A 19,851-nucleotide genomic window follows, 5' to 3' on the forward strand; every position below is an offset into this window, starting at 1 on the left:
AGGCTGTCACCTGTAAGTGACTTCGACATCCTGAAGTTCAGAATATGAAGGAAAGGAACTCCAGGCAGAGTTAAGTATGGATTCTTCCATGAGTTCATTTATCATCATCCAGAGGGGTGGGGAATCTGCTGCATGTGGTCCTCCAGATCCCCAAGTATAGCCCCTCGACCAAATCCAAACTTCACAGAACCAATCCCTTTATTAAAATTTGTCCTGTAAAATTTGGATTCAGTCAAAAGGCTGCACTCAAGGATCCAGAAGGCTACATGTGGCCCCAAGGCTGCAGGTTGCCTACCCCCACTTGGCAGTTTGAGGCTACGTAAAGGGACAATGGGATCACATCAGAAAATACAAGATATAGTACATGTGCTGATATGTATGGGGAGTTTTGAGACATATGATCAGGAAAAAGGTCATGTTCTGACCTTGAAGATAAAGGAAATCAATAGGAAAATGGACAAAATGAGCCAAATGCTCCACCCTAAGCAATGACCTGCAATGCTGCGGAGTCCTATCCAGGGAATTTCTGCAAATTGAGGTAATCTAGATAGATCCAGAGAGCCATATGCAGAATGTTTAACATCAGCCAAGCTAAAAATCTAATCAGTACCTCCAAAATTTGATTGACGAGACTTCTATGTTATCACAACAGAAAGGTATGGTCCACCAGGAGCCCAAGTAAAAGGTACGTTCCGGGAGCAAAAAGCAGCCAGTGTTCATCTGGCCACACAGCCAGCAGAGCCCATTGGCCGCTCGGTCCTCCTCCTCCTCTGAGCTCCTATGATACCCACACACGCTTCTCTCAGAACCCTCACCACACTCCACCAGAAGCAGCAATTTATAATTCTGTGCCCCCACTATGCGGGGAACCCTAAGAACAAGGACCTCTTCTCATCTACTTTGGTATTATACAAGCTTATACTGGGCCAGGCACAGAGGTTTGCTTACATTAAACAAATACACAAAGGCCACAATAAAGATAACTAAGAGAGGAATGGACAGACTACCCTTAGGACCACCGGTACAGACCACCTGTAAGACCATCTATCTGCTTTGCTTTAATTCCTCACTCATGAAGCAACCCTCTGGTGACTGGTCTGTATTCTGGATGGAGATCATCTTGACTGGTGTCCCTGAATGTCCAGTCTCAGTTAAGCCAGAGAAAGCCCACTCCCTGGAGAATAGTGCTCCCTGGGGATGGACACTGATGACGTGGACCAGCCCACAAAGGTCCCGTTCCACTCTGAGACTCACTTGATGCTAGTGGTCCACCAGTACACCTCCCCTCCTTGGCCGATCACAGACCATGCTGAACCAAGAGAAACAGCAGATGTTCCTAGGACAGAAAGCCCTTGTCCCAGGAAGGGGAGAAGGCAAAGGCAAGCACAGGCTGGAGAATTAACTCTTGCATAATTCTGCAGTTGGCTGAATAACTATGCTTAGAAAGTGTTGATTTATGACCTGTAAACCTACAGGAAGATCTCAAATGGGGTACCATATCGTTCTTCTGTCTCATTAAATGCATGGCAAAGACTTGGACAAAGATACTGAAGCCTTAGCTATTAAATGTGCACGTTGTATGAGGTTGGAAAGGCTTACTGTCATAGATGATGGAATCAAGATTTAAAACAATAAAGCTATGAAACCAACAAGATAAATTTAATAGGGTAGATGTAAAGTTTTATATTACATTAATTTTTTAAAAGCCCAGTGGTATAAGGACACACAGGAAAACTGGGTTTGACTATAACTGACATGAAAAGCACCCAGGGATTTCATGATCCCCAAACTAGTGTGATGTGGCTGTAATAAAGCTAGTGCACATTTTTAAAAAAAAGTTTTGCTAACAAAAACATAGGGTTCAAATCTAGGGGAAGAGAAAACAACTCAAATATTTGTTAGCAGGAGAATATTCATATTCATAAAATTGAGCACTACTCAGCATAAACAAACTATGGGTACACATAACTACATGGAAAAACCTTAAGAACATTCCAATGGGCAAAAAGAGACAGACCCAAAAGAGTACATGCTATATGATTCCATTCATATGAATTCAAGAACAGGCAGACTTATTAGTGGAGAAAAAAAATTTTTAAAAATAAATAAAAATTTCTCCTGAGGTCTTTATTGGAGGAAAAAAAAAGAAAAAAGAATAGGCAAAGTTAATATATAGTGCTAGAAGCCAGAACAGTGGTTGTATTTTGGGGTGGTGACTGACTAAAAGGGGTGAGAAAACTTCCTGGTATGATGGAAATGTTTTATATCTCAATCAAAGTGTTGAGTTCACCTTCAATAAAACTTGTGTAATTATACTTTTAAGATGTGTGCATTTCACTCTACATACATTTTATCTCAATTAAAAAACATCTAGTGCAGTGGCAGCTCAATGTGTTCTACGTTGCCCAGAGGGCATCAGAAACAGGCAGTTCAGCTTTGGGCACACACATGAAGACAAGAAGGTCACCAACAGAGACGGCCAGGAAGGACCCAGAATGAGGAGTTTGGGATCTCCACTACACAAGGACTAAATGAACAATCCGGGTGTGCTGGGCCTAGATAAAGACCCTCTTCCAGGGAAAGAGAAGCCAGCTACTTTCTTACAGGCACCTGACCTGGAGTGGGAAGCTATGGGCAGCTGAGACCAGTTTCCTGGGTAAAGGGGGATGCTCAGGAGGGATGTTTGTATTCTTTGGAAGGAAGCCCTAAACAAACTCAAAGCTCCTTCCAGTTTCAAACTCTACAAATGAGAGTTATGATAAAGTTCTTTATTTAAGGGCAACTATGCATTAAAAGTCACAACTACCACTTACGGTGCCCCCACTGTATCAGGCATTCTGGTATAGTGAAATGATTTCTGTATTACTCCATAATATTGATATATAATGTATATACTAGTGATATACAAGTCATGTGCCACATGATGACATTTCAGTCAATGACAGACTGCATATATGACAGTAGGGAGCATATACAGAAACTTGATATGTGGCATTTGATATGGGCACTGTAGATTAAGTAGGGGAAAACTTGATGTTGGGACATTTGGTTTTCCATATCAAAAAAAAACCCAATATATATATATGCCATCTAGGTTTATATAAGCCTACTGTATGATGTTTGCACAACAAAATTTCCTAACAATGCATTTCTTAGAACATATATCTTCATCACTAAGTGATATGACTGTAATTATACTAGAAATTTTGGTATGAGATTCATTCATCATTTCCAATGCTCACAATGGCTCCGCAAGGTAGACTTCATTATACCCACTTTATCTCCATTTTACAGACAAGAAAATACAGGCTTAGAGACAATAAACAGCTAAAATTGGCAAACCTGGGATGCAAACCTGGACTGTCTCCAAAGTTGGTGTTCTTTATTTATCTACAACTCACTACTTTTTTTTTTTGAGACAGAGTCTCACTCTGTCACCCTGTCTATAGTGCAGTGGTGTCATAGTTCACTGCAACCTCAAACTCCTGGGTTTAAGCGATCCTCCTGCCTCAGCCTCCCAAGTAGCTGGGACTACAAGTGTGCACCACCACGCATGGCTAATTTTTCTATTTTTTGTAGAGACGGGGTCTCGCTCTTGCTCAGGCTGGTCTTGAACTCCTGAGCTCAAGCAATCCTCCTGCCTTGGCCTCCCAGAGTGCTAGGATTACAGGCGTGAGCCACCGCACCCAGCCATACTTCTTATCTTTACTAAGCTCCCAGGTCTTGATTTTAAGTGTGTATCAGGATCCTTGCAGTGATAGCAATACTTGCACCATTCAAAATACGCTTTAATTATCAGTCATACTGGATTAGAGAAAAAAATACACTTTAATTTCTTGAGCATCGCTGATGAAGCTAAGTTTGGCAAACAAAGGACTGGGCAGAGAGCAGAAGAGTAAATGGAATCTTGTCTCCAGAATGCTTTTTCCTTCCTGAAGATGATCTGAACACACAGGGTCCCCAAGCTGGGCCACAGTCCATACCAGATTTTTCCCAGAGATGTGGGTCACTCTGTCTAGTCTTGCCCGGTGGGGCAAAAGGGGTCCCTCCCTAGCTGGGGGAATGCTGAGGAGGGCACCTGCTTCCTGCCATCTCAAGGACACAGTGACCCCGGCTCGATCTCCCACTCTGCACTTGCACCTCACCTCATCTTTGAAGACACGTGCTTGGTCCTCACAACCTGTCAGGGTCTGAACAAAGCCGAAGACCTTGGAAACCAAAGAAGACACATTGACCAGAGGACAGGGTTTGGGAGTGTGGGGCTGGCCTACACGGTCTGGGTGCCTTCTGGGCTGTGCCAGTGCGGCCTTTTCTTGTCTGCCTATGAGGATCCTTGGGTCTCTGTGCAGGCAGATGTGCAAGGTGGGGCCCCTTGCTCCCGAGGCCCAGGACTGAAGCCTGCCTCTCCTGCTGGACATCTGACTGGACTAGCAGCATGGCCTCATCCCCACCCACCACGGTGGGCCTATTGGGCAGTGTCTCAGTCAGCCCCACTGGGCAGCCCAAAGGGACTGTGGACAGGAGGGACACATGGCAGGTAGTGTCAGGAGTGAGACTGGGCCCTACTTGACCAGAGCCTTTCCTGGGCCCTCCCATCAGGGTGGGGTGAAAGGGAGAAGGAGTGGAGAAGGAGGGGAGAAGGACAAGGAAGGTCCCCTTGTTCCTCACCTCATCGATGGTCCACTTGGTGACTGTCGAGGCTGAGATACCTGCCACTCCTGGCAGGAGCTTGCAGTGCTGCTCCCAGCACACTGAGAGTGAGCGGTCAGGGTGGGCAGACAAGGCAGACATGAAGAGGGACTGTTGCATGACACCAGGGGTGAGTGCTGGAAAGTAGAGGCAGAGGCTGGCGGGCTGATGCTGAGAACTAACCTGGCGTCTGAAGCCTGCTCACACCCAGGCCACTCAGGAGACTGGCTGGAAGGGCAGACAGGACCATGGGCCCTGCTGATAGTCTGCAGAGCCAAGAGGGTGAGCTGCACTCCTGACTCCCCACTCGGTACTTGCTCCTTCTGGTCAAGTGGGTCCCTTACTTTATACACTCTCAGGTCAGCTATTTGGAATGACCCTCAACCCCTTCTCTCTGAGGCTATACCACTCGGGGCTCTACAAGGATGCTCTCTTGGAGCTGCTGCAGCATCTCTAAAGACATCATTCTTTAGATATCATGCATCAAAATTGTCCCCAACAGCCAAACAAGCTCAGCCCCAAGGTCAGAAGTCCATTGTTTGCCCTTCTTTTCCTAAATCCTTTGGGGCCCCAACCAACTTGCTCAGAGCCACGGTGATTCTGTGTCAGAATCACAGTCACCCTGACCAGTCTGAAGCCCGTCCCTCTAGCCACTGCCACTGCCCCAAGCTTCAGTTCCTCCCCCCTCCTCCACCAGTCTGGTCTGCACTACCACCCCTCTAGCACTAGAGGGTCCCCTAGACCCACCCCACCACCCCAACTCCACGATGCCTGTTGCTTTGCTTCTTGATCTGCTTCTGGGATCCCTGGCTCCTACCTCTGGCCTCAAGTGGCTCTACAAAGCTGCTGACTCAGCTCAGCGGGGCCTCCTCCTTGGCCAGGCCTGGCACTTGGTGGCTTGCACTTCAACCATGTCTGATTACTCTGACATTCTCAGCCCTACCCACCTCTACCAGCCTTGGCTGGCCTTTGGCAACAGTGCCACTCTCCCATGGGGCTTGCCCAGCCTCTGCCCACAGTCCAGGAGAGCTTGTTCTTTCTTATCCTCTTCGTACTGACTCCAGAAGCTTGTAAATGCAGCACCTCCAGCGCCTTCTCCTCAAAGACCCTCCCTGCTGGTCAGACTGTTCTGCCCTTTCCCCTTAGTGTCACAGCCTTTCAGTCTGGCTCTTCTGCCCCTCACGCTCACCTGCAAAGCCTCTGGGATTCCATCTCCAGCCCCACCGACCACTCCTCTCCTGTGGCTGTGCCTCCCTGCTGCCCCCACTGCAGACCATCTAGCTGTAGGTCAGAAACGGTTGCTCTGTTTCCTTTCAGCAGCTGACACTCCTGGGGCCTAAAGACTAAGCCCAGCCAAATCCTGTCCTCTTCAGGCAGCCCTCCTCATGGAGCTGCTCACCCGCAAACCCCAGAGCCTACACTGAGGTCTACCCAGGGGTGCATGAGAAGCTGCCTCCAGAACAAAACCCAAAGTGACCCATGTTCCTTCTGTGCAAGAGGCCCGTTGGTTGGGTAGAGGAGCCCTGCACAGAGATCGGAGACCTGGGCTGTGTCCCTTGCTCTGTCCTTGAAGCTCTGGGTCAGTCTTTCCTCTCCCTCTCCGGGCCACAGGCTCAGCCTCTGGCAAGTCATAACTTCCCAAGAATTCCATGGCATAATTTTGGGATGAACACAGTAAGCAAGTGCCCTCTGATGGTCAGAACTTAGTCCTGCAATGGAAGTGACAAGGTGTACCAGGGGCAGGTAGAAGTGCCCGCTGCAGTTTGATCCTCAGAAGTCCTCACTCTGAGGGCCTAGGGGGCCAGCCGAAACCCTCATCGCTCAGGCCTGAGGCTGCAGAAATTGCTCCTGTTTCCACCAAGAGGAGAGAGTATGGAACAGCAAACGGGAGTCAGGCAAGAGATTCAGACTAATAACACCAGCAGGGAGCTGTGCTAAGCACTTTCCACGGATCACCGCACTGAAGCCTCTCACCACACCACGAGGTGGGTACTGTTCTCATTGGCAGTTTACAGATGAGGAAGCTGAGGCTCAGAGAGTGGTATCACCTGCCCAAGGTCACACATCCTGTACAAAGGCAGTCTGACTTCAGGGCTGTGCTTTTAATCACTAGCTTACACACTGCCCAGGTTACAGAAACTGTTCCTGAAGAAGAACTGGAACAGTCTGGGTCCTGCCCAAGGGCACTGACCCAGGTGCTTTCTCAAGGTCTCTTCTAGCCTTAAAATGACAAGCACTCAATTCAACTGCGGCAAGATTGCCAGCTTCCTTGCTGTGTATCAGGCCCTATACTGGTGGCTGAAGACGTGAAATAAATTTGCCACTCATCGGAGAGCTCAGTAACTCTGTCCCTACCCTTGAAGCACATGATGGGCTGAACTGTGTCCCCTCCTAAATTAATATGCTGAAGTCCTAAGCCCCAGTACCTCAGTATTTGAAGAAAGGGCCTTTAAAGAGGTAATTAAGTTAAAATCACATCATTAGGATGGGCTCTAATCCAATCTTAATGCTGTCCTTATAAAAAGAGACACTTGGACATACAATGAGATACCAGGGATGCTTGCACACAGAGCCAAGACCATGTCAGAACACAGCAAGAAGGCAGGCACCTGCAAGCCAAAAGAGGCCTCAGAAGAAACCAAATCTGCCGACAACTTGATCTTAGACTTCTAGTCTCCACAACTGTGAAAAACAAATTTCCATTGCTTAAGCCACCCAGTCTGAGGCATTTTGTTATGGCAGCCCTAGCAAACTAACATAAGGGGGTTGAGGAGTGAACTGACATTTGGGTTAGTTGCTTTATGTCTATTATACCAGCAGCATGTAGTAGGAGAAGTCAGATCAGATCAGAGTATGAATCCCAGCTCTGCCCCTCACAAGGTTAATGACCCTGGACAAATGACTTGACCCTCTGAGCCTCACATTCCTCCTCTCTCAGAAGAAGAGAACAATATCCTTCTTATAGGATGCTTGTGAGCATTAGAGACAGTACATGTAAAGCACCTGGCACAGTGCCTGGCTCATAGTAGGTGCTCAGTAAATGGTAGTAGTAACCACTATTATTTCGGGTACTGACATCTGAAAGGCAGGTTTTACCCATGTTTTCAAGTGAGGAAACTGAGGCTTAGAGATGTTATGTGGCTTGCTCAAGGTCACACAGGTAGAAAGTGACAGCATTGGCCTCCTTCCCAAGAATCCTAGAATCAGGGAAGAGCACAGCCAAGGGCATCATCCTGCCTGACAGTGGAGACCCAGAGGCCCAAAGAGGCTCTGTGCCTTTCCACTGACTCTCACCAGGGGGAAGAAAGACTGGAACCCACGGGTCCTTAAGGCCCCTTCCTGTGCTCTTGCCACTGCTCTATGCTTCCAAAGGACCTCAAACAGAGAGGCTGCCTTCCTTCTAGCTTCTCCCACTCTGGGCAACCCTGGAGTCTCATCCCACCAATTAGAGCACTCACTGTGAATACTTTGTGTAGGACATGGGAAGAGATGACCTGAACTTACTCTGGAAATCTTCCTGCGGAATCTTCCGAAACTTGGGAGGGCGTCCAATTCTGGAGAGAGAGGGACCAGGTCCATCACAAGGAATCTGCCTGGCCTGGCCCAAGATGACACAAGGCCCCACACCCAGGAAGCCCAGGCCCTGACTCCCTGGCTTTCATACCGGCCGTGATGGCGAGGCTTCTTCCTAGGGGACAGGCCTGAGAGATTCCTCTTGCGGGCTGAGGCCTCTGTGTCAGACAGCTCTGCTTTCAGCCGGCTCTGGTTCCTCTCGGCCAGTGGGCAGCCCGACAGGCAGTGGTGAGCTGTGAACTTGCCTGTGACATGGCCAGAGCCATCACAACCAGGAGTGGGGCACTTCCTGGGGAAAAAGAAGGCTTAAGTTGGGCTGAATCCACCCCCACTGAGGCCTCCCCAATCCTGGCCCCATCTGGAGGTGTCTTGGTGAACCCCAACCAGCTGTGCACAATAGGTACAAAACAGACCTTCCTTGAACAACAACTAAGCAAAACTCCTCTCAGCAGGAGCCCTTCACTCACCGGTGGTGAAAGCTATATTTGGAGGTCTTAGTGTTGGGCAGGTTCCGATAGCTAAGAGGGGGACAGCTCCCAGGGCAGGCAGAGCTGGACTCTCTGGGGGCTGGAAGTACAGAAAGAAAACGGTCAGCATAAAGTCCTGGGGATGAGGAAGGGCAGGGAAGGAACAGTTTCCATGGGGGAGATCAGCACAAGGAACTAGTTCCCCAGGGATGGGGGTCCTAAGCTAGGCTGTGATATCACTTTCTGTTCCTAGATACCTGCCCCTCTTTGGGAAAGGAGGGGTTGGCTCTCATGTGCTTTGATGAAACCTATAGGCCATGCCTTCAGTCTCTGACAGGAGAACCCTCAAGAAAAAAAATCAATGCAGAGATGGTGTGGGCATATTTGTCCCTTAGAAGCCACATCAGGCAGATTTGTTTTATCGTCAGTTCTTTTCCCTGTTTTCATCTCCAAGGCTTTGGTAACTTGTTTAAGGCTCTGCCCATGCTTGGAGGAGAACATTCAAGAAGGATCAACAAACGCCCCATGTGAGACAGACCTGGTGGCAGCAGGGAAATAAGGGGATTCCTGAGGGTGAGAATGGGTCTGAGTAGTCCAATGACCTGAACTCTGACCCCTGCCTGTGTAGAGGACCAGAATTTTACTCAAGGAAGCCAGTATTTCCTTAGCAAACACAACGCATGCTTGGTGTAGCTCTGCCAGATGCTGAGAGAAAGCCCCGGGTGTATAACTACCCCCTAAGCACATGCAACCACGTGAGCTTGCCCCTTCACTCCTCAGTATTCCAAACCCAACAACTAGGGTAGCCAGAAGCACTACTTAGTATAGCAGACAGTTCTGGGGTGGGGAGGATGGGGGATCCCAGAGCTCATGGTGGCCACCAGAGCCCTGTGTCATACCTGGGCAGGAGTGTCAGAGCCTCCTGGGCAAGCTATAGGAAGGGAGGGTTATCAGAGCTTGGGGGGAAGGGAAAGGGTCAGAGTGCCCTAGGGGTACACACGGAGAGGAGGCTGCAAGGGATGTCCTGTCTTGGAGCACCAGCCCGCAGGGTGGATGTCTGGGTGGTCAGCGTCGATCCAGAAATCATAGCCATGACTCCAGCCATCAAAATGGAGCTGGGGAGAAATGTCCTTGGAGGTCAGGTGTTCCTCATAGAGCCCAGCTTAGCCAGGAGGTCCTCTAGGCTCCAGGAGGCTCTCCCCATCCCCAGGGCCTGTCAGAAGCAAGATCCTAGATTGAAAGAATCAAGGAGCCAACACTACAGTAATCGGCCACCACATTTTCCAAGGGCTTCGCTCATTAAGTTACTGGCATCTGCCATCAATCCTTGGGTGGGACAAGGATTATTAGACCCATTTCACAGATGAGAAGGTTAAGGTTCAGAAATGGGTCCAAGCCCGCAAAAATAAGTCACAGATGAGGTGAGAATGAGATCCAAGCTCTTCGGGCTCGCCTGTGTCATGCCATGCTCTTGACCTCTAACCAGTTTACAGGATTCCTGCCCAACTGGTCTGTCCACTCCCCTAGCCCTAGGGTTCCCAAGCCACCTTTATCCGATGGTCCTCCACATCTTCCACGCTGGCCACACGGATCAGGGCTGGGTTCCTGCGGTCCACAGCCTCCAGCTTCATGTTGACCAGGAAGCTGTGAGGGGGTCGCTGCAGGGGACAGGTGCCTTCAGGCCAAGGCCCAGCCCAGCAGAGCTGAGGCCCTGCGAAGGGAGCCCAAGTGCTGTGCCTGAGGAAATTGTGGCCTGCTCAAAGTGGGAGGCTCGGGCCCCACCCTAGCTGGCCGAGTATTCCATATCTTCCTGAGCTCAGCTCTAGGGGACAGAGTGCTGACTCACCACCTTGAAGGCCCAGGTGGGCACAGCGGAGGCCCCAGTTTCTTCCAGATATTTCTCCCAACAGAAGCTGTCAGGGTCTGGGTAGTCTGGAAGAGAGGATGAGAGCAACATTCAGCCATCTGGGTGTACTGGGGGAGCTCCCTGCCCCTTATGCAGGACCAGGAACATAGAAGGGGCAGAGGCCCTGGGAGTAGAATCTCCCCCCACATCCCCTCGGCCAAATCCTTACACTGGGCTCCTGAGGCAGATGGGTACTAGGCAGAACCACACAGAGCACCACCACAACAGGTGATCTGGGGACTCTGGCTCCTGTCACCCTTGGCCTGCTGCTCCCACTCCAGCCCCATCTGAACCTTGATTGCACTCGGGCCAGTGTAATACTCCCGGGAAGAAAGACACATTTTCTTCGATTTAGACTCCTTGCTCCCTTGCTGAGATGGTTATCTAACTTTCTTCCCCTACACTTCAACACAGTCAGGGTTTGGCAAGACTCTCCTAAATCAAAGCTGAGGCTCCAGGGCATATCTGTCCTCTCACCCTGACCCTAAGAGCCAGCTCATGAGGCACTGGTAAGATATCGGGGGAACGGGAAGGGGACCAGGCCCGGGAGAGAGCCTTGCTCAGCCTGCAGAGTCACCTTGTGGAGGGGTAAGGGGCTTTCCTTGCTTCTGGCACCAGCCCACCGGGTGGATATAGGGGCTGCTGGGATCACACCTGAAACCCAAGAATACGTCACTGTCCCAAGAGAAACTTTAAAGTCCTGAGCCTGCTGTCCTCTGACAGCATGGCTCAGGGCCCACCCTCATCCCATTTCTTAGTGAGAGGGAGACAGATGGCTGATGACAAAGTTAGAACACTGCAACATTAACTAAAAACTCTAACACTACCATAATATCTAAGGGAAAATCATGAATCACAGGGGTTTGCTCATCTTAACCACGGTATTTTTAGATGAAACATTTAATACCGAGCATGTTTCTCCTGATACAGTTCAAATCCATTATCCCCCACCCTAAGCAAGATCTGCATGTTGGGATGGGACCAAGTGGGCCACATGGTGCCTGAGGTGTGACAGCAGCTGCCCCTGTCCCCCACCCCCAGGCCATTGGGCCCTCCCACTACCAGTAGTCGTAAGTATCATCCCAGTTGTCAAAGTGCACCAAGAAGCGGTTGTCCACCACGTCGGTCACACTGGCCACACAGACGAGGGACGGGTTCATGCGGTCAACAGCCTCCAGCTTCATGCCCACCTGGAAGCCCAGGGGTGGGGGGCTCTATGGGCAAGAAGAGGGGCTGCCATGGCCAGGGCTAAGCTGGCTAGCACTAGCCCAGAGCCCACTGGCAAACAAGTAGGTTCCCGAGGAGGATGGCCTCAGGGCTGGGAAGAGGGGGAGGAGGGAGAAATAGGCTGGGAAAGAGGGTCCCTCCAATGCAGAATCGTAACCTGAGCTCTGAGCCACTCAGGAACTTCTGGCCTCCAAGATGCACTCAGAGGAGGCCTGACTTGTGGCAGAAGGTGAGTGCCTGGTAGGAGGTAATACATTCGCCCAGAGAATCTGGCAGGCCAAATACAAGTCTTCCCTACCTGGACAAGCCTGGCCTAGCCTGGCCTAAGGTAGCTGTGGCAATAGTGTGGTGGTGGGGAAGGGCTGACACCTATGGCATGAGTGGGGAGGAAACCAGCATAAACTGGACACCTGCCATGTAGCAGGCAGAAGTTCCCTTGACCTTTACAACAATCCTACTACATAGGTGTTGCTATTCTCAATTTAGAAACTAAATAACTTAACCTGGAACACAATGCTAGTAGTCAATGGCGGGGCCGGGATTTAAACAGTTTGACTTAAAAAGCTGCATTCCCTGTCACAACAGCAGGTGGGACTCCACCTGTTCCCTGGGAACCTTCAAGTATGGACTCTGGGGCTGGAATGAGTTGGGGAATAACTGTCCCTGCCTGAACTGTCCCTCCCCTGCATGGTGGAGTCCCCAGCCCATGGGGACCCTGCACCTTCAATATGGTAATATTTTTAATGGGGGTTCCCTACATCTCTGACCTTTTCTTGGGGTTATGTGACATACTTTAACTGCTGGATAAGCTGGCAGCTTCCTTGAACAGAGGAAAGGACAAGGAGTGAGTAGTTGGGAATGAATGGAAGAGCCCCAGGAGTTGGGAATGAACGGAAGAGCCCCAACTTGTGTCAAAAGGGAGAAGAAAGAAGCTTCCAGAACAAAGTCTTTGACTTTATACCAAAGAAATGCAGAGTGAACCAAAGCAAGAATATTTGAGCAACAACAGCTCAGTGCCACGCTGAGGCACTGGCCCAGGGGCTCCAAGGGGTATGTGCAGGAGAGGATTTCCACAGTAGGGAAGGAAGGAGGGAAATGGGGGAACATCTACGACCAGCTTCCACCTCTGGCCCTGGGCTCTGCCCAGCTGTGCCTCTCCCATCTGATATGAGAGACCAGAACAAAGCTGAGAGAACAAGGGGACAAGCTCTCTTCTGATACGTCAGGTACCCTGGGCCAGCTGCAATAGCCCTGGCCCAGAGGGTGATGTCCACTCTCACTTGGGGGCACTCACGTGGCTCTGGCTCACAAACAGGTGCTTGGGGGCAGCCTGAGCTCTTGTGCTGCGCAGGTACTGGCTCCAGCTGAACTCCTCCTCCTTGTAACCTAGGCCCCTCGGGGGGGATGAACAGAGCGCTGTGCAGAGGCTGGGCCATGGTGAGGGCACCCCACACTGAAGCAGCAGAATCAGGCAGGCCTGAGGACCCCACAACCCTCAAGAATTTGCCCAGGGACCCCCTGCCAAAGCAGGACCTGACCTGGGTGGACACTCAAAGGCAAGGGCAAAGCAGAAGCCCTGGGGCTTCTAGCCAACTTGGCCCTGGGGCAGAGTCATATCAAGGTGCAATAAAGAGAGGCTGGCTTTGGAACAGGGTACAGGGTGAGAAAACCCAAGAGCTAGAAGCAGGGACCCAAGGGGAAGAAGGAACGAGTCTGAGGACTCACTGCTTCACCGTGACCAACCCAGCTAGGCCTTACCTTTGGGAGGCTGCAGCTTGTGCCCAGTCTTCTCAAACCAGCCAGCAGGGTGAATGTCAGGGGAGTTGGCATTGACCCAGAAGTCATGGCACTCGGAATACCCATCAAAGTGCAGACGTAGGCGATAGCCACACACCTGGCCCCATGAGGGGAATCACAGGGACTCCAATGTCAGCAGTTGCCCCACGTCCTGTTTTCCACCTCCCCCGGCCCAGCCTCCTGGTCTCAGGGGCTCTAGCAGGTTTCCCAATCCCACCTTTCTTTGCCCCCAGGTTTCCGCATCCTGAACTCTGCCCCACACTCTGTATTCTGCAGTGAGATAGTTCACGTACTCATGAGCACTGAGTGCTGGGTGCAAGAGAGGTGGACTCTAGGACATCCTCTTGCCCTTTGAGCCCTGGATAGAACTTTAAGGGCACTCACCACAGCTCAGGACCTTGATGACCTTTCCTCCTACCACTGTCCCCCACTCACACGCTCTGCTTTGGTCTTGCTGAGCTAACAGCAATTCCTTGAATGTGGCGGTCTGTTCTGTGCCCCAGAGTCTCCGCTTACTTTGCTTCTTCTGCCTGGAAGTCCCTCCTCATCACAACTCCTCTCCCAGGACTCAGCAAAGGCGGCCCTTCCTCTAAGCTTTCCTTGTCCCCTCAGGTAGAACTGACACTCTTTCCCTGTGCCACCCTGCTCGTGTCTGTCACCACCCCTGTGGCATGTCACTGACGTTTATCTGTGAGCTCCTAGAGGACAAAGACCTTGTTTGACTCATGCCAACGTCCCTGGCCCTTGGATTTCCTCAAGGGCTCCCAGCATGGACAGCATATACTCATTCAGTAACAGCACCATCCCCTAACACTTCGTCTGGTTTTTGTTCTTTTTTTTAAGCTTTCTGTGTGTTCCAACTTAACCTCCTACTAGACTGTGTATGCTCTGAGGGCAGGGCAGTGCCTCCCTCCCTGTCCCCAGCAGGCTCCATCGCTCTACCCTGAGAGCCATCATTAGCAAGGTGGTACCATGCCCCAACTTACCTCAGCCACGGTGAGAATGAAATACATGGACGGGTGCTGAGGGTCAATGCCTTCCAACTTCATCCCCAGTTTGAAGCCATTCTTGTTATGAGTGACTGCCTGGGACTGTCAACGCACAGAGTGGAGAGGACCCAGCTTCCATCCAGCCTTAGCCTTGCCTAGTGGGCTTGGGGTGAAGGAGCTGCCTTTAGGCCCCACCCGCCTGGTATTACCACGGGGGCAACTTATTTGGGGATCTTTACTGCAGGGAGCCAGGGAGGACCAGAATAGCTCCCAGGTCCCTTGAAAAATGTGGGCTGAGTCAGGGCTGGACTCAAGGGCTCTCTCTTGCCCAAGTCATGGGAAGTTCAGTGCTGAATTGAGTTGAGTTGAAGGCACCAGGATTCAACAGTCTACGGGTCTGCAGGCCCAGTGATGTGGTTAAGCCTGGGTTCCATCTCCCTATTTCTTCCTACCATGGCAGCCTCTTATGGCAGGCCCTTGTCCATTCTGGGCCCTAACCAGTCTCTCCCTCTTCCATTTTGCCAGTCCATTGAGGAATGTCAGACATAGAACACACTAGAAGGCCTAAGTTCGGTGGTAAGTCCCTGGACTAGGAAGATAAGCTCTTCCTATGTGGAAATCGTGCAACTCACGTCCTGGAAGAGGCTGACTGGGGCAGTGATGGCCTTCTGCTCCTCTAGGTAGGACTCCCATGACCAGCCTTCCTTCTTCTCACCTGTCGCTGTGGAGAGGAGACAGACAAGCTGATGTATGACTTTCCTTAATTTCCCTGACCAAATTCTTTTTTTTTTATAGATAGGGTCTCGCTCTGTCACCCTGGCTGGAGTACAGTGGCACAATCACAGCTCACTACAGTCTTGAACTCCTGGCCTCAAATGATCCTCCCACCTCGGCCTTCTACCTTAACCTCCAAAACAAACCTTTGTCTTTTGTAACACGTACCCTCTGGTCCCACACAGCCATGATGGTGCCAGACACAGGGGCTCAGACCTGAGGTGAGGCTCAGTCTCAGGTGAGGATATCCCCAATTCCGCCCGTCCCTCCCCCAACCCTGGGCCACTGTCAGCAGTACTTTGGATCACACAGCGACTAACTGAGGTTACAAAGTCTCAGCCACAGAGAGATCCTGCCCTTTGAGAAGTAACACAGGACAAAGCTGAGTGACAAGTCTGTACCGAGGACTTAATCACAGTGCCACCTAAGCTCAAATAGGAGGAAAAAGAGAAATGAGAGAGAAAACAAAGCGGAAGAAATGGAGGAGAAAAGACACAGAGAAATTCAATTCTTCTTCCTCTGAACACTTATGGGCACATACAGAAACATACACAAATGCATATATGTGTACTTGGTGGGCTCCCACAGTGGACAGACTGATTGCGCAGTCCTTCCAGACACACACACACTGTGCACACACACACACTCAGGTGCACACATTATGGTCAGGACCTACAGCCAAGGTCCTGCCCATACCTCGGAGTCTCAGGATCCTGGGGAGGGGAAATGAATTCCCCCCACAGAACCTTCAGTTAGCCTGAGATGGAGTCCTAGCTTCCAACACAAAGGCAAACACCCTTTAAAGGCTGGAGTAGACAGTTATATGTAAAGTATGGTGACCAGGTCAGCCTGAGCTGCCTTCAACTAAAGGCCACAGATAACCAAAGAGGCAATAACTCAAAAGAATCAATTGGTATCACTCAGGTAAATAGCTCCAGCTTCTTCTGGAAACTTCTATGTCTCTACTTTGTCACCTGTAAAATGCAGATAATTTCATCTACCACAGAGGGCCATTATGATGATTAAGAAATGCTATGCAAAAATTTTCTCCCATTCTGTAGGTTGTCTGTTTGCTCTTGTGACAGTTTCTTTGGCTGTGCAGAAGCTTTTCAATTTGGTCAGGTCCCATTTATTTATTTTAGTTGTTGCTGTGATTGGGGTCTTCTTCATAAATTCTTTGCCTAGGCCAATGTCTAGAAGAGTATTTCCAACATCCTCCTCTAGAATTCTAATAGTTTCACTCCTTAGGTTTAAATCTGTTACCCACCATGAGTTGATTTTTGTGAGAGGTGAAAGGTGTGGATCCTGCTTCAGTCTTCTACATGTGGCTATCCAGTTTTCCCAGCACCATTTATTGAATGAGGATTCTTTTCCCCAGTGTATGTTTTTGTCTGCTTTGTCAAAGATTAGGTGGCTATATGAGGCTATGTATAAAAGATCCTTACGAAATACATTCGTGTTACTGGTCCTTCCTGGGTCTTCACTAAGTCTGCCTGATTTGGAGTCTAGCTCTGCCTCACTCTGGTTACCACTTGGCTAGTGCCCTGGATCCCTCAGGCTTAGAGTAGTTTGTCTCTCAGAAAGATGCTCTTTTCCTTTGTTGAAATCTAAGTGGCTAGAAACATCTGTCTTACAGCTACCTAAATTCCTTGTCACTGTACCAAACCTTGAGATCCCAACTACCTGATCCAGTTGGCCCAAAGCAAGTATTTTGTTCATCAACTGATCAAATGAGCCATCAAACTCTCTCAGAGACACACCAATCTAGAGCACATCTCTTCTGACTATCCTCTGTCCTGAGTGAAACCTGGATTGTCCCTTAGAACATATCACATACTACGTTCCCTCAAGAAACCCTCTAGTTCTCCCATTCGGTCTTCATCCATCATTACTGAGCAGGGAAAAGAGAAGAGAGAGTAGACTTCAGGATGCCAGGTTAGCATCGCCTTGCTGTTTTCCCACTGGGATTCCACATCACCCTGCATGATACCTTTTTACTTTTTTCAAATCACCACTATCACCAAGCCCTTCCCAATATCCATTTCTTCTTCCCCGGATGACATTCTTCTTTGTTTCACTCTTCCCAAACCATCACATAAGCTAAGGGGCTGACTACTTGCCAGAGTTCTCATCTCAGGCATCTCTGCTGCTCCTTGGTGCTTCAGTTCTGAGTTCACTTTCCCTTAGCCATACTCCAACATGGCCAAGCTCAAGACCCCCAGGCCACAGCAGGCACCTCTGACCAGCACACCCTCTCTATCTACCATCTTTTACTGTACTACCCCAACTTCCCTCCCTGGGCCTGTATCATCTGGATAGTCTCACTAGTCATAACACATAAAAAGTATAGTCTTCACAGTTTACCATCATACACCATTTTACCTTCACCATTCCTTTTACCACTTAGTGGTACCACCTGTGTGCCATGTCTGATGCCAGAAACTAGGGGTGCAGAGATGCCTCAGAGATTTCATACACATGCCCTCCTTTAGTCCTCGTGATGCCTTGAGGTGATAGGGAGGGCTCACAGTAACCTCTTTCACAGATGGGAAAAGAGATTGAAAGTAATCCACTGGAAATAGGTCTGACCACTAAACCTTCCAGTAATTACTAGATTCCTTTCCTGACCAAGCCCCCAGCCAACTCCAGTTTCTTGCATCCTTTTTCTACTGGTGAACAACGGATTGTCCCCTAGGGATGTCCCCAAGCCCAAAAAAGACCCAAAGCTCCTGTGCATGGTTGTGCAATTTGTACATTGTATAGATGCCCAGCCAAAGGGGGTGAACTGGGGCTGAAATCCAGCCTGGGCTTCTTGCTAAGCCATGTGGCTGAGCCTACTGTGAAGAAAGATTGCCTTTTTCTATAATAACTGGTCTGCTCAGAAGAGGCACTTTTTATAATTTGTACAAAGGCACCATATAGGCTAGCTGTGGCACTGATCCTCTTTCAACTTCCAGAAATGCTCCTCTGCTTATTCCTGCTTCCTTAGACCAGATGCTCTTGGCTAGCACTTTCTTTGGAAAGCTCAGCCTATCCAAAACCAAACTTGTAACTCCTCTGCCAAAGCCTATGGCCCTTTCATATTCTTTAGCCCAGCCAATGGCACGACCATCCATTCATGCAGTCGCACAAGCCAGAAACTTGGAAGTGATCCTTTAGGCCTCTTTTTTCACTCCCTAGGATCTTTCAGTCCTGCTGATTCTAGCTCCTAGGTAGCTCTTGAATCTACCCCCACTTCTCCATATTTACTGTCCTTCTTGCTTTGAACCTAGTCTAAAAGCCTCTTAACTTATCTTTCTGCCTCAGATATTTATTCTATTGCCAGAATATCTCTAAATTAAAAACATGTTTATCTTTGCTTTAAGTTCCACAGTGGCTTCTCATTTCCAACCAAAAATCAAAAATCTAAACACCTTTCTATAGCACACAAAGCCCATGGTGAACTGGCCACTCTATCACTCCAGTTTCATCATGCATTTCCATGCCCCTGTGCCTCTGGGCCTTTGCACAGACTGCTACCTCTTCTTCAAAGATCCTGACCCCACTTTGTCCCATTCGCCTATCTTTTTTACATTTTTTAACACTCAGTCATAGCTCCAGCACCTATAGAAGAGACGGGCAACAAATGTTTGTTAAGTAAGGATGGATGGATAAAATTTCACCCCACCTAGCCCATGAAGCCTTCCTTGACTCCATGAGGCAGAATTTGTTCTGCGACAGTCTCTTGTATTTACGTATCTCAAATACAACACATATCATATTGTTACATAATAACTACCTGTGTACGTATCTATCTTTGCACCTACACTCTGAGGTCATTAAATGCTAGTAATGTGTTTTGTATTCTCTGAACTCTTAGCATCTAGTTCAGTGTCTGGTATAGAGTAGGCACTTGTGGTTGTTAAATAAAAGACCAATAATGGAAATACTACATATCAAAAACTGTGAGATGTAGCAGTACCTGGAGGAAAATGACAGGCTTAAATGAACATATTAGAAAAGAAGAAAAGCTGAAATTAATAAAATTAGTCTCATGAAGTTAGAAAAAGAAAAGTAAAATCAACCCAAAGAAAATGTAGGCCAGGCATGGTGGCTCATGCCTGTAATCCTAGCACTTTGGGAGGCTGAGGCAAGAGGACTGCTTGAGACCAGAAGTTCAAGACTAGCCTGGGCAACATAGTGAGATCTCATTTCTACAAAAAATAAAAAAATAAAAACTTAGCTGGGCATGGTAGCCCATGTCTATAGTCCCAGCTACTTGGGAGGCTGAGGCAGAAGGATTGCTTGTGCCAGACATTTGAGGTTGCAGTTAGTTATGATCATGCCACTGCACTCCAGCTTGGGAGACAGAGCAAGGCCGTAAGACCATGTCAAGAAAGAAAGGAAAGGAAGGAAAGGAAGGAAGGAAGGAAGGAAGGAAGGAAGGAAG

The 19,851-nt window shown here is 49.2% G+C and overlaps 1 protein-coding gene across 1 annotated transcript in view; it reads right to left on the reverse strand.

The window, feature by feature from the left end:
- L3MBTL1 (l(3)mbt-like 1 (Drosophila)) overlaps nt 1-19,851 on the reverse strand; it is a 30,952-nt gene that overhangs the window by 2,617 nt on the left and 8,484 nt on the right. The window contains exons 5-18 of the mRNA XM_012651228.1: nt 15,281-15,369; nt 14,646-14,750; nt 13,621-13,756; nt 13,157-13,248; nt 11,698-11,849; nt 11,213-11,289; nt 10,576-10,661; nt 10,277-10,387; nt 9,730-9,844; nt 8,730-8,829; nt 8,354-8,551; nt 8,194-8,243; nt 4,669-4,826; nt 4,146-4,208 (exon numbers count right to left, since the gene is read on the reverse strand). Of these exons, the coding sequence (XP_012506682.1) occupies nt 4,146-4,208; nt 4,669-4,826; nt 8,194-8,243; nt 8,354-8,551; nt 8,730-8,829; nt 9,730-9,844; nt 10,277-10,387; nt 10,576-10,661; nt 11,213-11,289; nt 11,698-11,849; nt 13,157-13,248; nt 13,621-13,756; nt 14,646-14,750; nt 15,281-15,369 (1,532 nt within the window). The remainder of the gene's footprint in view (nt 1-4,145; nt 4,209-4,668; nt 4,827-8,193; nt 8,244-8,353; nt 8,552-8,729; nt 8,830-9,729; nt 9,845-10,276; nt 10,388-10,575; nt 10,662-11,212; nt 11,290-11,697; nt 11,850-13,156; nt 13,249-13,620; nt 13,757-14,645; nt 14,751-15,280; nt 15,370-19,851) is intronic.

Source organism: Propithecus coquereli, unplaced genomic scaffold, assembly GCF_000956105.1.
Source record: "Propithecus coquereli isolate 6110/MARCELLA unplaced genomic scaffold, Pcoq_1.0 Scaffold35, whole genome shotgun sequence".
Taxonomy (NCBI): domain Eukaryota; kingdom Metazoa; phylum Chordata; class Mammalia; order Primates; family Indriidae; genus Propithecus; species Propithecus coquereli.